Source organism: Anabrus simplex, chromosome 1, assembly GCF_040414725.1.
Source record: "Anabrus simplex isolate iqAnaSimp1 chromosome 1, ASM4041472v1, whole genome shotgun sequence".
Classification (NCBI taxonomy): Eukaryota; Metazoa; Arthropoda; class Insecta; order Orthoptera; family Tettigoniidae; genus Anabrus; species Anabrus simplex.
This window is the reverse complement of record NC_090265.1, coordinates 872,307,705-872,326,114: the sequence shown is the minus strand read 5'-3', so window position 1 is coordinate 872,326,114 and position 18,410 is coordinate 872,307,705. Positions and strand designations below refer to the sequence as shown.

At 41.0% G+C, this 18,410-nt stretch overlaps 1 protein-coding gene across 9 annotated transcripts in view; it reads right to left on the bottom strand.

Annotated features, from left to right (window-relative positions):
• Positions 1-18,410, bottom strand: part of RhoGEF2 (Rho guanine nucleotide exchange factor 2) — a 1,252,673-nt gene that overhangs the window by 349,255 nt on the left and 885,008 nt on the right. For all 9 annotated transcript variants that reach the window (XM_067136513.2, XM_067136515.2, XM_067136508.2 and 6 more), the window contains one exon: positions 14,054-14,171. In XM_067136513.2, coding sequence (XP_066992614.2) covers positions 14,054-14,171 — 118 coding nt within the window. The remainder of the gene's footprint in view (positions 1-14,053; positions 14,172-18,410) is intronic.

Sequence of the window (18,410 nt, the reverse complement as noted above, 5' to 3'; positions counted from 1 at the left end):
AATCACGGTTTCGGTTTCGTATAAACCCCTAGTCAGCTCAGGGATTTAGAAATATTATTTGCCCTGAAGTGAAATGAAATGGCGTATAGCTTTTAGTGCCGGTAATGTCCGAGGACATGTTCGGCTCGCCAGGTGCAGGTCTTTCGATCTGACTCCCTGAGGCGACCTGCGCATCAAGATGAGGATGAAATGATGATGAAGACGACACATACACCCCGCCCCCGTGCCAGAGAAATTAACCAATGATGGTTAAAATTCGCGGCACTGCCGGGAATCGAACCTGGGACCCCTGCGACCAAAGGCCAGCACGCAAACCATTTAGCCATGAAGCCGGATAATATTGCCCTAAAACCTACCCAAGGACAGGTGGATTCTAAATATGAAGTTTGGCGGACGGACAGACAAACAAACAAACAAACAGACAAACAGACAGACACCATAGATAAAAATATGCAGATGGTCATTATTACAAATGAAACGGATAAATGTACGGTAATATCGCCAAAATAGTCAATGTACAGACACACTCTAGAAGTGCAGACCTTTGTTTCGAGAGTTACTGCTTTGAAACTGTACGAGTTATCTACAAATGGACTTCACCATCAGACACCTATTTCAGTGTTCTATATGGCTGGTCCCATGACGTCTTCTCGTATCTCCTATATTTATGGGTTAGATTGAGTTAGAGTCATTGAATGGGGTGAAATATTGTACAGTTTTCACATACTACTTTATATTTTTAATACTCATGTGACAGCTAGATTCATAAAATTTGGCTATCACATGGCCACTGATCATGTCAATGTGCGTGCCGAATGTCATGATTCCTATAAGTGTACCAAACGATAACATATACGTGTAAAGTACAACATAAACTTGAAATAGTGAAATGCAGCTCTATTTAACGTATAAGGGATAGAAATAAGACAAAAAGTCAAAGGACCAAAGTTGTAGATCTCTCCAAAATGAAACACGATTGTGCTTTCTGATTTGTGATACGACTTACCAATTAGCCACCAATTATCCCGAAACGAAGGTCTACATCGTCGTTAAAATTGCATCCATATTTCGATATTTTTCGGGGCCAAAAGTTATATTTTTGCATAACTTAGAATATTTCCTCAAAGAAAAGTGTGTCCAGCTTTCAGGATTAGCACTCGCATACATACGGTGTAATTAAGGAAGAAAATAATACAGTTAAGAAAGCTGAAATTAATAGAAAATGGATCATAACTGAGGATAGTCGGATGACGACAAATATGTAAATGCCAAGTTAATGTATTGGAAAATCAAATGCCCCTCAATAAATTATGCTGGTGTGAGTTATGGATATAAGAAAGCGGTAACAGAGGAGAAATTAGGCGCAGGGATTCTTAGGTAAACAAATAAGATGACTAATGATGTTAAGCTATTCGAGGACTGTTATAACCTCCAACGATATTCCGCCAATATCCCGCAGAATGGCCGATTGAAGCCTCTCTTGCCTTCTACCCAAGGAACAACCACGTATTTAAAGGCATGATGAGGAAAATGGCAATACGTTACGTCCCTGCTGGCATACAGTCAGACTCAAGATTAAAAAAACAAACTCTGATGGAAATGTACTTCATTCCAGGACCTCCAGAGTCAAGGAGAAATATGTTGAAGAGTTAACTATGGAGGGTAGTCATGATCTACTTAAAATATAGGTGTCCCCTTTGTTAAAATTATTCGGGTGTTCAGCAATTTATTTCGCCTCACAAATGATTCTAGGTGAAAAACGATTCTCATTACAAATGACAGATGTTGCATCAATATAATGTGATGTCATTTAGCGGTCCTGAAAGTCTACGTCTTTCTAAATTGTTTAATATTTTTAAAGAAATGTTGAATTCAAGCATTAAATCATTTTCGTTTTAAGTTACAAAGATGCGTGTACTAAACAGCACTAAGAACATGTTTGGTTAACACCGATAACTTGACCAGTCACTTCTGAACAAACATTACATAGCACCATATCTCCTGCCGGCTCCATGGCTAAATGGTTAACTTGCTGGCCTTTGGTCACAGGGGTCCCGGGTTCGAGATTCCCGGCAAGGTCAGGAATTTTAACCATAATTGGTTATACTCCCCTGGCACGAGGAATGGGTGTATGTGCCGTCTTTATCATCATTTCATCCTCATCACGACGTGCAGATCGCTTACGGGCGTCACGGCATTTCAATTCACTTCACCGTATCTCCTGTGCAGAAAGTCGAGAAGATTGAGAGCCTGAACTTCACCATATCTCAAGAAGTTGCAAGAGATTCACTTCTTAACGGCAAAATATTCTATTCTTTCCTTCAATCCTTCAACAATAAAATGACAAAAATAAAACAAAATATTCAGTGACGATGTTTTTAATGATGTAAAGAATGTACTCTAGTTTTGTTACATCGCGTTATTTCATTTAATGGCCAACAAATATTTATCTAGACTCGTGAAAAGGTACGACATTTAAATGCCAGGGGTAAGAGAGACAAGAAATCTGGATGCATGGATTTAAAGATATTTTACGAGAGACTAAATATCAATAAAAACATTAAAACCTGTGGTTCTTGATACGAACAACTGTATTAAAAACAACACTCGCTAGTATTCGCTGTAGATCGTTTTCGAACACTGGATCCGAATGAAGTTTTTCCATTTCGATCAGTTATCTCCTAGCCTTTTAACTTCGTTCTATGTCTTCACTTGATCTGCAATTTCCTCTCACACAGAGCTCTCCAATATTTTCGTAGGTCTTCCATTCTGAAGAACGCCCCTGATTAAAACAGACGTCAAAGAAAACCACTTACCTAAAATACTGCATTGATGTGTTTGACGCCCCTTTAAAATTCAAAGGTTTTAAGGGACGCTCGAATGTTGCTAAGAAAGATTCGTTAACGTGTCGCTCAATCTAGTGACATTTCACACCCTTGACAATTCACTATGTTAACCACTCTTGAAGAAAGAACATAGGAATATGTTGGAACTCGAATACCTTTAGACAGCCAATTAAACACCAAACAAGTGAATGAAAAACTGTGGTATACTGACATCCATCGGAAAAGTTTGGCGCCAGCTTCTTGAGTGCAAGAGACGCGGTTTCAAGTTCCGCGGGGTGTCAGATTTTCAGCTCTATCGCCTCAGAAAAAAGGAACAATTGTCTGTGTTCTATATAAGAAATATAATTTACAAATTCTGATGTCAATGTAATGTCAACTAAGATCTGGTCCTTAAATTGTTAGCGTTCCCAAAATACTTTTATTCTGGTGAGAATAATCTCAAAAAAAATTCTATACACATAAAGCAACCCGCCTAATCATAGTTGCATTTAAATAGAAAAGAGTTCTAGTTGAATCTACTCACAAAATAAATTATGGAACGATATCGACAAGGTTCATCAATATTCGGATGGCGTGAGTAACTCAGAAAGATTACATTAATTATTCCCAGACCGCCTAGTAGGCTAACCAGTGTAGTCATTGAAACACACTTTCACTGATATGCTACGAGTTCTATTCATATCTCCGCCAGGAATTTTTATTTTTCAATAGATTTAAAACTTTCTACATGGCCGCTAAACACAGTGAGGCCAAACTGATACCAACCTAGGATAATTAAATGGTTGCCACAGGTTCGCAACTGGAAACACAATACAAGATTTTCTGATGTTTACCGTTCATTTTATTTCACTAAGTTATCTTTCCTCCCCACTTGCTTCCCATCCACAGTTTCCTCTCACACAAACCCCTTCAATAACTTCCTTCGCATACCACGTCCTCGTGTTCCCTGTAGACTCCAACCTACCGCTCACTTCTCAATAAACCAACTTGTTTCCTTACCGCAGGCCTATGTCAAGTACAGGATCATTTGAAATACAACTTTTTAACGTTGTACGATTGCTGGGAATCTCTTCCTGACGTGGTTAAATCGCGATAACATGCATTTTTCCGGTACGTTCCCCACAATCGTTCGCGGTTGCGAGTATGTTAATCAAAGGAAGTAGCATAATTCCACTTTGCATGGACTTGCATGTCCCTTGAATAAGACTCGTAATAATGAAGTTGACGACGATGTCTCATTGGGAAATTGTGAGATTAGAATCTCTTTTAGAATAGCTATATTTCATAGTTCTGTGGTAATGAGTCAGAACCCGATATGTCAAAAAAATTGGTTTTAATGCCAATATGGTTAGATTTTGCGACAAAGAGCGTGATAGAAAAGCCCGGCATGCTTCTGGCGCCCCTAGAATACGTTGTTCACAACAAAGATTCCAGTATGTATAGTACATAGATTTGAGGCAAATGAGTGATTTGTTCCCCGAACATGCTGAATAAATAAGAATAAAATTTGTTCCATATTTTTATTACATTCATAAATGTATGTCACTTCAGTTTAGAGGTCATTGAAATACAATACGAAATTCAGCAAACTCACCAACTTTCAAAAACGCCTCCTGAAAAATTAAGTTTTTTGACGTATCGGGTTTTGCGTTAGTACCAGAGTTCACATGCCTAATAATAGAATCACACACATTTTACTATAGATTGTTATGCTCTTTAGCGCTCAATCTGCAAGCCTCTGTGCATTAACTAACGCCTCAATAATCCTCTAACTAGCTCTGCGGCTATGTTTCGTTCCATACCTCTTATCTTTAAATCATTGGAAACTCAGTCTAACCATCGTTGTCTTGGTCTCCTACTTCTCTTACCCTCCATTTTTCTCCTATGTAACCTCTCCTCCTCCATTCACTTTACACGACGTCACCACCAAAGCTGGTTTATGTATACAGCTTGATGGTGATTATGCTTGTTGTTTAAAGGGGCCCAACATCCAGGTCATCGGTCCTGTACAACTTCATCCATCGAGTTCAATTCTAACTTAGCCTTGATCTCCTCATTCCAAATACCTTCCTGCCATTGCTCCAACCTGTTTGTACCAGAAATCATTCTCACCACTTTCTTATCTGTTACTTCTAACTTATGAATAGAATATCCTGAGTCCAACGAGATTTCACTTCTGTAAAGCAAAGTCGTCCGAAAACAGACCGATGTACGAATAGCTTCGTCAGGGAGCCGACATCTCTCTTACAGAATATCGGTAATCGCAACTGCGAGCTCACTGCATTAGCTTTGTTGCACCTTCATTCAGTCTCACTACACTAACATCCTGGGAGAATAAAATACCTCCCTGTTCCAGTGTTGTATTCCCGACCTGATATTCAATTTTTCTTCCCTATCGACATCACTTTAGTCTTGGAAGTGTTCATATCGTACTGACTGTACCACAACGCTGATCAAAACAGCTTTACAAGGACGCGAAGTGTATCGATACCAGATAATTTTAACACAGTTAAATTAACAAATTCGGACATTCACGTTGATTGGTTCGATCCCAGGTTAAGGGATATCCTAGTGCCCATCCAGAATGGGATTTTTCGCCACTCAGTCCAGACGAGTGTTGGGATGGTTATGTTATAGCAATTTCAAATATCAGCCTCAAAATAAGTGCAATAACAATCACAACACTTTCTTACCCGAAGGCTAAGTTAAAGTTTCACAAGAAACCACAGTCCATCTCTACACCGTGCCACGATGACACCGAAGAGGCAATCGCGACCACACCACTTTCACACATATTATCAGACTGACAGCACACGAACAAATAGGCCTACACAGAGCACATAAGAGAACGATGCTTCTAGTCCCTAAAAGTCAATCAAGAACATCACGAAACGAATGCGACACATTCACAAAACACATTCTTCCCAAGCGCGTGAGCTCAAGATCCATACCGAGATCCGAAAGCTCCACCATTTGGAGATCCGAAGTCCGATACCGAACAGGGTGTATGGTCTTTCCTTTAATTATTACTTTGGTTGGGACAGGTCCTCCTTTACAAATCTACACGAATACTCGACCAAAATAATTAAAACTTGCACCTACCGAACAGATCGCTCCATCAGACACGTTATTAGACAAGTCTGACACAAAACGGGGCACTAAGCTAATTGCCAAATGCATTTCAAGCCCTTAAAATGAACTGACGACAAGAACAACAACAAAATTGTTTAAAACATTTGTAAACAATTTGGCGCATCGAGGAAGACGAGAGAACATCATTCCTACAATTAAAAAATGACAGTCAAATTACTTCGTGGTATTTTGTAGACAACAATAGGTAGGCTAAAATCTTAACTCTGTATTTATCGACTTATACGCACACAGAAATTCGAAGTTTTAATACCTGACATTCATTTCTTTTTGTAAATGCAACACTAACATCTACTAACATACCCTCTTGTAATAAGCTATACTATTATGGCACCGATTAATCTAGGTCATGCGTAGGATACAAATCTAATCTTGGAAAACGTGACCCTTGACAACAAACACAATGTTTCACTCTATCTCTTCTCCCCAGTTATAGCTACATGCACTCGTCACAGCGATCCACAGTACACGCGTACTTGAGGTAGCACAACAGCGTAACTGACGAAACTCAAGCCTAATAATAATATTAATAATGATAATAATAATAATAGAATAATAATAACAATAACGGAGATAAATGTCCGACTCATTGGCTGAATGGTCAGCGTTGAGGCCTTCGGTTTAGAGGCTCCCGGGTTCGATTCCCGGCCGGGTCGAGGATTTTAATTGCCTCTGATCAAATCTTCTGGCCCGGAGTCTGGGTGTTTGTGTTTGTCCCAACCCTTTCCTCTTCATTTTCAGACAACACACTACACTACCAACCACCACAGAAACACGCAATAGTGATTACATCCCTCCAGATAGGGTTGGCGTCGGGAAGGCCATCCGGCCGCAAAACAGGGCCAAATCCACATGTACGACACAGTTCGCACCCACGACCCCACAGGTGTGGTGAAAAGCGGTACAAAAAGAAGAAAAATGGTGATAAAACGGAAAATATGCATAGTGACTTACCTAATGTTAATCCTGTCGGGTGAAGCCTCGTTACTTGTCCCTGGTTGTATGTTTCTGGAGGAGGGAATACCGGCAGGCAGACTTCGCTTACGATTGAACATGCTGCCGCCGGACGCGAACCCGGTCCTCACCATCACGGCACGCGCAAAATCACGAACACCATAATGCCCAGCACAGCTAAACTAAGACAACAGTAGCTAGCTGGCTGCGGGCCGGGCTAAACTTAGCAGAGAACTAGTCCCGTCCCATCCCGACCTTCCCACGGGAGGAAGCGGAAGTCGTGGCAAAGCAGGCGAACGAGGAGCGGCAGGAACTGCCCCTTCCCTCTCCATTAGGTCGAGTCCACGACTGATCACTGATACAAGTGGCGTTGTGCGTAAAAATATCAAATGAACATGAACACTTGTAGGTCCTTTGCACTCCATTTACATGTCAAATACTACTACTTACTACTACTACTCCTTTTCATTATTTGAGTATATTTACATAATCCAGTAAAAATACCACTTTGAGAAGAAAACCGTGACAACAATAAATGAGGTGCGGTCACTCTCATAAAAAGAAAATCGTACATTTCCAACCACTATGTCAATAACATTAACCACATTTGAAATAACGCATATTTTGCAAGGAAGTGAAGGGGAGAGGAACTTCAAAACAAGATAATACCTGAGTTCGTTCCACTAAAATTCTCAATTGGGCCCAGGGACCTAATTACCCACATACATCTTTCTAGTGCCCGGCTGAGTAACCCAGACATAGCGGTGGCCTTCTGAGCTCAAGCTGTCGGGTCCGGTAGCTTCTCAGTCGGTAGTATTTGATAGCGCTCAAATAGGCTAGCAAAAGAACCCCTGTATGACAAAATTCCGACACCTCGGCATCTTCGAAAACCGTAAAAATGGAGTTGGTGGGGCGTACAATCAATAATACTATTATTTAACCTTTCCGGGGACAATACTGCGCTAGTGCTGTTAAAATTGCGAATTCCATCACAGCTAATGTCGTTGTTTTTTTTTTTTTTTTATTGGCTGCACGTCGCCCCGACACAGATAATTCTTACGGCGACGATAATGTTAGTGTTATGTTATCAAATACGCAACCTATCATGCTATATACCTTCGCAATCGACCACACCCCTACAGAAATCTTCATAAGCAGGGTAAATACACCGAAGGTAGATCAAGCGCTGATTGGCAGTTAACGTGTCACGTTACAGCGCGGGAGGTTTCAAAGTGTGCGTGCGAGTTTGGTATGACGCTACTGGTGGGCGATTTGTAAAGTAGGACGGCTGGCCACGTATGCAAGCTTAACATCACAGGCCTCAATTCGAGTCCACGCTTAACCTTACAGACCCAAATTCAATGCCCAGAAGACTGAAAGCTTAAACTTACAGGCTTAACCTACCTACGCAAGTTGGCCGCTACAATTGATCTATGGGGTATGGTTCAGGGTTACCCCAGGGCCTCGGATCTAAGCTTGGAATTCTGAACAAGATGGCGGCTATACATTGTTCTTGTGGGACTAGGGAGGTGGTATAAGGGCTAATACATGTGCGTTGCTTATATAGAAATAGCTCTGAAGGGTGACTTCAGGGACTCGGAGCTGAGCCTGGAATTCTGAACAAGATGGCAACTATACATTATTCTTATGAGACTAGGGAGTTGGTGTAAGGGCCAAATACGTATGCATTGCTTATATACTGTATAACTCTAGAGGGCGCCTCGGAGCCGAGCCTGGAATTCGGAACACGATGACGACTATACATTGTTCTTATGAGATTAAATCTAGGGAGCTGGCGCAAGGGATAATGCATATACATTACTCTTACAGGTTGCTAACTCTGACGAGCTACATTAGGGGCTCACACCTTGTTACTTTGAGTTCGACATCCCGGCATCTACAAAAAAAATTGTTATATATTCTTAGTTTATACATACACTAACGGAAATGAAAATTTTTACACCATGAAGTACCACTCCGATATTTAACAAACTTTGTGGGGATGTTCATCACATAACAGGTATTAAATGATTAAATGTTCAGCCCATTCGGAACTGTCCATCACCATCATCAACAGTATGAGGTATGAACCCCACGGGCACGAATACACTCTTGTATTCACTGTGGCATAGAAGCAACCAGCCTCCGAATGTCACCTTGAAGTATTTCTTGCTATACCTGAAACACATGTTGTGTCACTTCATGAAGATTGCTGGCAGAAAGCTGGCATGACCGTATACGTCTTCCCATCACATCCCAGGTATACTCTATGGGTGACTAATCAGGGGACCGGCAGGTCAGTCAATGATCCGTACATCCCTAAAGGCGTTTTGGTGTGATCTGCAGTGTGGGCTCTTGCATTATCCTGCAGCAATATGCCATCTGGTACGCTCATCATGAAGCGTATGACAACAGGGTTTACGATTCTTGCCACATACTCGCGAGCATTAAGTCTCCCTTCAACAAGTACCGAATCTGTCCTGCTGCCATATCCAATTGCTCCCCACATCATAATTCCAGGAGTTGGAAAGGCATTCGACTCGATAATCGCTCCTTCCTGTGATCTTTCACCAAGTCGTCTACGAACATGTTCCCGTTGATCTGACCTCCACAAACAGAAGCGATACTCATCGCTGAACACCAGAGAATGTCACTCGATGACTCAGTTGACTCTGGTTCTATACCATGCAAGTCTCGGTTGTCTGTGGTTTGGTGTCAGCGGTAAACAACGTATGGGAACTTGAGATCTCAACCCAGCTTCCAGCAATCTGTTCCAGACGGTTCTTGGTGACACTATGCATGTAACCACTGCCCAGATTTCAGCTGTTGTCATCCGTCTGTTCGTCAGAGCCAGCAGACAAATCCTACGATCTTTTCGTCGTTTATTCCTTCTGTAAGGACCCATTCCTGCTCTTCGTGCCACACTGTTGTTACGAGTCCATCTCGTCACTACTCGTTCTGTAGTTACTGCACTACAGCCAACTGTCTGCGCAATCTGGCGGTATGATGCTCCCATATCCCTCATGCCATGATTCGACCTTTCACAAAGTCCTACAGATGGCGATAAACTGCCCCTGCACATCATTTAGGCATACTGTGTTGCGATCTATACTTGAAAAGAAACAGTAAAGTTAGACACACCCAACAGCCATCACGTACACACACCAGCCACCATATTTAGGAATAGCGTTTTCCTGTACTAACAATTACATCGTATGAGGATAGTGGGCTGCGACAGTGAAGTGTTCTATCACCAATCCTGTTTACAATAGTAATGGATGACTTCATGAGAACAGCAAAAGCAGCATATGGAGGAAAAGAAATGAACATGATGTTATTTGCAGATGATATTGTGATTTGGGGAGAAGACGACAGGAAGGTTCAAGAACAGTTGAATGTGGTGAATGGGAAGATCGAAGAATGTGGATCGAAAATAAGGGTAGAAAAGAGTAAAACTCTTGTTATGACTAGAGGAGAGAAAGAAGGGAAAGGTCAGATTAGACTTGCAGACAAGCCCCTGGAAGTAGTGGAAACGTTTAAATACCTGGGGAGTGAATTAACGGAGAATGCTCGACTGGATGCTGAGATTAGTAAAAGGATTCAAGCTGGAAGTTGTTTCTATCATAGTGTAAGAAACATGTTATGGGACAAAGATGTGCCAACGGAAGCAAAGGATACTATGTACAAGATGTATTACGTACCCATAACAACTTACGGAGCAGAAACTTGGACAATGACAAAGAAGGATGAGAGTCGAATACAGGCAGCCGAAATGAAGTTCTTGAGGAGTATAATACAGAAGAGTAGAAGAGACAAAATAAGGAATGAGAAAATCCGGGAAGAAATTAGAGCGGAAAAAATGAATGATAGAATAGAGAAGAGCCAACTAAGATGGTTTGGGCACATAAAGCGAATGAGCGACGAAAGAATGCCAAAAAAGGTGATGGAAATGCAAATCCAAGGAAGGAGAGGCCGTGGACGAACACGATTGAGATGGAAGGATACCATCCAACGCAGCATTATAGAAAGAAACCTGGACTGGGACACAGTGTTGGAGGAGGAGTGGTGGAAAGACCGTAGAAAGTGGAGAGGAACCATATTTGCCCCTACCCGGCTACAGCTGGATAAAAGGAAATGATGATGATGATGAGGAGGATAACATTTTTATCAACATATCTCACAGGCATGGAAATACTAGGGTATCATTTTGGTGGCATTCGGTCAAGGTATTCATGGTGTAACACTTTCCATTTTCGCTAGTGTATGTTGTTTTATGCAAATTTTCATAGGGAGTAAAACTAACCCTACACTGTCATTTTATATATCAGTTCAAATTTAGTTACCTATAGATTTAAATTTATCATGACCTACCCTAAATCTTTATCTACCGTTTAATTCTCAATCTACTTTTTTTTTTTAGAAATTAAGGTTCGATTGTGTGTATGTAAGCGTATGAGGCTTGCGAAATATAAAACCTCCGTTATCCATGTATTTGTCTGCTGACGTTCATTTCCCACGCCTCTAACGTGCTAACACTTCAATAACTGCCATTCTCCTCCCTTACTGAAAGATAACATGTAGCCAGGTACATTGCATAGCTGACCTTACATCTGCATCTACCTTTTAGACCTCCATCTACCGAGTTCTTGTTTTAGAACTTAGGAGTCGTTTGTGCTCCGATGAATAGAGTATCATAACCACTCATGGTAATGCTTGTTTTTTCTAAACTTAACTACACTGCCTGACAAAACAGACTGAATCATCCAGAATGAGAGAAGGAAACGAAATAAAATTTCACGTGTTGAGAGGGTATGCGATGTTATTTCAGTGATTAAAAAAATCGAGCCAAATTCACAAAGACCTTGGCAGTACGAGTCCACTTATCAGTATGATGTTACACCCCTTCTGACCTGGATGCATGCACTGCTTCGGTTGGGAAGGGTGTCAAAGCTGTTGTATCCTCTCCTGAGGCAAGCTGGCCCACACTGTTGTAACTGGTCCTTGACGCCAGGAGTCACACCGCTGTGCCTCTCCAAAACATTGAAAGAATGGGACCCCCTCCCAGGTAACCGCCATCCTCGCAGACGATGGTCATCCGGGATAGTGAGAATCGCAATTCATCGCCGAACATAATGCGACGAAATTCATCAGCAGTCTATGCTTCCCGGTCACGGTACCATTCCAAACGCAGCTGTTTGTGTTGTGGTGTTAACGGCAGCCTACGCATGAGACGGTAATTCTTAGTCCGCCTGCTGCTAGTCTCTGACCACAGGTGCGAGATAACACAGAATATTGCAGGGAGTTCATTTCTTGGCACAATACGGCGATCCTCCCTTGTGGTGGTCAGATCTGATCGACTGGAACCTCGACGACTAGTATGCTTGCCTTCACGTTCACATACAGCCGAATGTCGGCCCACTGTCGCATCCGAATACCCCTTAAATCCCGATATTGCACGTTTCAACCAGCCGGCCAAATGAAGATCCACAATGAGGCCACTTCAAAACTCTTGACAGGTGCTGATAACGCTATCTCACACGAGTAAGCGGCGTGTTTGTGTCCTTCACAGTGATCGCTTAACATCTGACGCTGTTTTCACGCCCCTTATGTGGCCTACCAGCCCTGGTAACAACACTAAACACACGAACGATATTAATGCACTCTGGTGGATCTTCTACCTGTCACAGAGAATTTCAACTCTAATTATTTACATACTCGCCGATGGCGTGTACGTGTACGAAGCTACATTGACATACGATTATTTCTTCAGGGTGCTTCAATGTGTTTGTCAAGACAGTGTGTATTGCGCAATGCCCATTACCTCAGAGGCATACTCATAATCCGAGCTTGCGAAACTCATTAGTATGTCAACGATGAGAGTTTACGTATAGCATTGTAGTTAAATTAGTTGACCATGTCCAGATTTTGTAAGGTATGTAAGCCTTGATCGGTTGATATTGGAGCCCTCACAGAGGGTAGTCGATGACTTGCTACACTTCGTTAAGACAGGGCTGCAATCCTCGCAGTTCCTGCCTTTGAACCTACACCTTCAAAATGTTACCGTAACAATTACTTTAACAATATGCCGAAAAGCTACCCTGTAGAGTTCTGCCCCCAAACCATCTTGTCTCTTTTATAGCTGTGATAAGTATGGAAATTGTTGGTGTGTGTGATTTCCCTATCACCACATAACCTTTGGTAGTGCATTTGAGCATCTATCCAGCTTCCGACGGCTAAAGACTTTACAGAAACGTCCATGCTTTAAGATCATATAAATAAATATCTCACTATGACGTTGTCATCAGTAAAAGGAGGTTTAAAAGCTGCAGCCCTACAGGTACAGTTGAGTTTATTAAGTCTCTCTCGGGTCAACTTTGTTTAAACATACCGGGCGAGTAGGCCGTGCGGTTAGGAGCGCGCAGCTGTGAGCTTGCATCCGGAAGATGGTGGGTTCGAATCCCACTGTCGGCAGCCCTGAAGACGGTTTTCCATGGTTTCCCATTTGCACACCAGGCAAATGCTGGGGCTGTACCTTAATTAAGACCATGGCCGCTTACTTCCAACTCCTAGGCCCTTTCCGATCCCATTGTCGCCATAAGACCTGTCTATATCGGTACGACGTAAAGACACTAGCAAAAAAAATGTTTAAACATGATAAGTTCAATGAGTTCTGCTGTTATATAACAGCTTCGCGTCGATTCTACTGTTGTTGAAAGATGGAGGATCCTTCTCGCTTAGGATTGGCTTCTACCCACCACCCTTAGGTCACAGAAGTATTTCCACGACTGATGCTCTTAGAACCTGTTGCTCTCGATACAACAAAATTATGCCATTGCATATTATCCTTTTACATGGCAACTTCAATCCGCCCTCACTGAAAATTTTGTTTTATGAACTACTGCATACGAGATGATAAAAACAGAGTCGGTTACTCCAAAGAATATATATACATACAAAATCAGTAACAAAATGTCGTCACAATGGTGTTTTAGTGGTTCTAACTCTCAAAGGATGCCGACCGTCTATGACATGTAAGGCATGAAGAGGCAGTATCGTTTTATGCATATACGATGTCAATAATTGGCCATGTTTTTAGTACTTACATTTCGTGGTGATCGTCATCGTCGTTGCGAGGAGAGTCGGTCGGAGGACGCTCCTCGCTTTCTCGCACCGGGTCAGGTCGTCGTTCCCCCACTCGGCTGCCCCCAACCGGCCGATCTCCTGCAACACATCAAAACCAATATAGAATGGAAAAAATAAAAAACGACTACAATTATAAGCATTAACTCTTGAACGATAAAACGACAGGACTAAACAGAAAAAATAATTTCCAGAATGGCTCAAAATGAGTACAAAGGACAGCAAGAACGTATTATGTAAAAAGAACAGGAAACAAGATCCTTACACTGAACACATTTTGTTCTAAAATCACCATTAGATCACATATCGTCGCTTCACCGGTAAAACGTTGTATCCCACAATACTCTTCCTATCCATTATTCTCCTTAAGACTGGTCACGCCTCCCCGTTTTCCTATGTCAACGATTAAACGAAAATGAACCGTACATGCATTGTACACTAGGAGTGCGTAAATACGTAATGCAAACGTACATTCCTACAGTACGGTACTGTAATGTTCATTTTCCTTTACACATGGGCAAAGGAAAATGAACACAACAAAATTTGTTCCGATGGACTGCATATCCATACGTGGTTGAGAGGCGTGACCAGTCTTAAGGAGAATAATTGATAGGAAGAGCTTTGTGGAATACAACCTTTTACCGGTCGAGCGACGATATAATACTGAATACAAGTGAAACTTCCGCCTAATATTTCATAATGCGCATAAGCGGCGAAGGATGTTATAATTAAGAAATAAATAAGGACGATATCAAACAAACAAAATGAAACATAATGCATATGCAAATACGAAGGAATACACTGTACTCGTACAAAATTCGAATTTATACATCCTGAAATCTAAACCTCAACAACATCCACGCGTACCAACCATCGTTTATTTTCTGTGGATCCTCCCCATTCAGTTAACACAGACTTCAGGAGTACCTATGGCGTCAACCTCAAAGGCATTGCAGACCTAAGGCCTTGCAAGTGTACTTGCGCTTTGTAATATCCAATGGACAGCAGGCAGTAGGGATCGATTTCTGAATGTTAAAAGCTTAGAATAATATGTACTAAAAATCGTTCATGTATTCCATTATGGTAAACCACATCACGTACTAGTGTTTTTCGTCACCAAATGCAAACGAAAAGCAACGTATAATGCATGACAGGGTTAAAACGTCTTTTATATAACCGGAGCTAAAATTCATAGCTGAGGCAAATTCAAGTTCGAAATTCAACACTTCCGAACAAACACGTTGTATTCGTCACGATCCATTCAAGTACAGCAGGGGGTTTTTTTTTTTTGCTACTGACTTTACGTCGCACCGACGCAGATAGGTCTTATGGCGATGATGGTATAGGAAAGGCCTAGGAGTTGGAAGGAAGCAGCTGTGGCCTTAATTAAAGTACAGCCCCAGTATTTGCCTGGTGTGAAAATGGGAAACTATGGAAAACCATCTTCAGGGCTGCCGACGGTGGGATTCGAACCCACTATCTCCCGGATGCAAGCCCAAAGCCGCGCGCCCCTAACCGCACGGCCAGCTCTCCAGGTACAGTAGTTGTTAATGCTAGGGTTGGAGATTAAATGTCAACTGGATAAATGTCTAACTTATTATATGTCCATTAATTAGATACAACATGGTGTAAAACATGCTCGTTTTATTACTATTCAGTACCTGTTCATAGACTGTATTACAAAAAAGGAAGAAATACCTGTAAAAATTCGTGCAACTTCAACTGCGGCAGGATCGGCCCATATTTTAACACAGATATGTTACCCTGAATTGAATTACATACCTTGTATTACAAGTTTTCTCACCACACATCGCCAACAATATTTGTTGCTGTCTTTACTTCTACAATGATTGTGGTATGTATAACCATCTTTTACTGATTTTTCTTTTCCTTTTTTTGTTTTAAGCCATTATGTTAATTCAACTTCCAAAACGAAAATGTAAGATTCCTAATTTGCTTAACAACAAGTATAATGTTGTTCGATGCATTTGTGTATTTTTTTAAATTGTATCTTGCATATAGGCCTATGTAAAATTTTGATTTGGACGCTTCTGTTTATAATATTCAGCAGTAGATTTCTTTCGAATGAACATGTTCGTTCCTGGACAATTTTCCTTGCACATTCTGCAACGGGTAGGATGGAGTACAGTAGGCCTACATTTCTCTGTCTTTTATTGTCTCTTGAATTTATGTAATATTTCGGACATTTTTGCTTCCGATATTCAGTAGTGGACTTCCTTCCAGTGAGCATATTCGTTTCTAAACCATTTTCCTTAGATATTCAGGAGCGGGCATTTTTGTTTGTGGATATTTCTGTGTATGGACCTTTTGCACTGAACGTTTTAACCTGGAAGGGTTTAATGTCTCTTCCACAAGCATTGCTCTTTAGAGACGCCAGCAGCAATAATTATCTTGCTCGTTTTGTATGTAACAATAATCTGTTGTGACTGATGCCCTAATTAGTGACACACTACTATCACTTATGATTTCAGATACTACCAGTGAAAATTAACACGTCTAGGCATAGATTGCAATGTAATTTTATCTAGATCTAATGGTCCTCCAGCCCCCAACACGGTTCTGTAGGAAGATCTGCACGAATAGTAGTTCGAACACTAGTTTATGGAAATCATTTTAAAGGGCCCTAGTACGCGCTACTTGACAAATGCTATTTGTTACATAACGCTGCAAGAGAAACTATTGTTCCCTAATAATCAAATACTACTGTCATAATTTGATACTCTTTATCGGAGGTTATTTCTACGTAACATTATATTTATATTTCCTTAAACCTGAAAGTAAGCGTCATTCCTATTAAAATGTTCATGCTAAAATTCCACAACATTTTCATCACGGCCAACTAAGTATATATATTAATGAATTCTGAGGTCTGTGTTAGTATATAAAATACTGAATTAACTATAAGTTACCAGTCTTAAATTTTATTGTATTCTAAGTAAATTGTGGCAGAACGGCATAAATTATGTACAACGTAAAGTGAAATTTACTAGGAACATCTCATCACTGTAAATCAATTAACCCATTATTTTCCAATGTACGGTATTTACGGACAGGTCGTTGAACTATCATGCAAGACGGATGCAGTGAAAAATCCATGTTACATTATCAACACCTGCAAGTTAAAGTCTGCGTATTTGTTTTGCTTTATATGCACACACATAACAGCTAGTACCATGAAACAGGTAGCTGAACTCATGATATGTGCAACCAATTTCTACGTACAGGCGTTGTAGATTATACCAAAGGTATGAAAGCATGCTATTGATTTTACGTCGCACTAACTACTTTTACAGTTTTTGGAGACGCTGAGGTGCCGGAATGTTACCCCTCAGAACGTGCGCGTAAATCTACCGACACGAGGTTGACGTATTTGACCATCTTCAAGAAGCACGAGACTGAGCCACGATCGAACCTGTCAAGAGGGTCTCAGAACGCCAGCGCTCTGCCGTTCGAGCTTCAACCCGGCGGCATGAAAACATTTCAATTATGAAAAGGTATTCAAATGCATACACATTTTTCCTCATATCAAGCACACACTGATAAACTTGGGCTTTCTACGCCCAAGTTGGCAGGTTCGATCCTGGCTCGATCCGGTGGTTTAAGGTACTCAAATACGTCAGCCCCGTGTCGGTAGACTTACTGACACTTAAAAGAACTCCCACGCGACAAAATTCCGGCACCTCGGAGTCTCAGAATACCGTAAGAAGATAGTAGGACGTAACAGAAATGGCATCATTATTATTATTATTATTATTATTATTATTATTATTATTATAAATAATTCTACAATAAATATTTAGTAAACAGACATTAAGCTACATCCAGTTATACAATATTTCCAAATTATATAGATTATTGTTTCAAATGGAAAATTCGTGTGATAAGCCTATATAACATTTTCATGCTAATATAAACTTGAAAGTGAACGATAGGTTTAGTCAGAAGCGCAGCTAACCTGCTGCCTCTGCAGCCTGCCACCCGCAATGACAACATGTGTTGCGGGAAGTGTACGATTTCTTACACAGGCGCTACATAAAAGTTCTCAGGAAAACTTGCAACACGTCATGGCATTACAGGAGTTCATGCACGGGTGAACTGCGCTGTCTTTGAGTGCGCGTATTTACTTACCAGAGAGAATGTCAAGGCTAAAGCTAACAGTAGTTATAGTTGACGTTTTATAACATCTTTACTGGGTAGACTTATAGTTAGCACTTATAGAAATCTAGTAAAATAAAAACATCAAAGTGGTTTGGATCCCTGCTTCTACGTTTTATCAAGTTCACTCACGAAAGATGAACT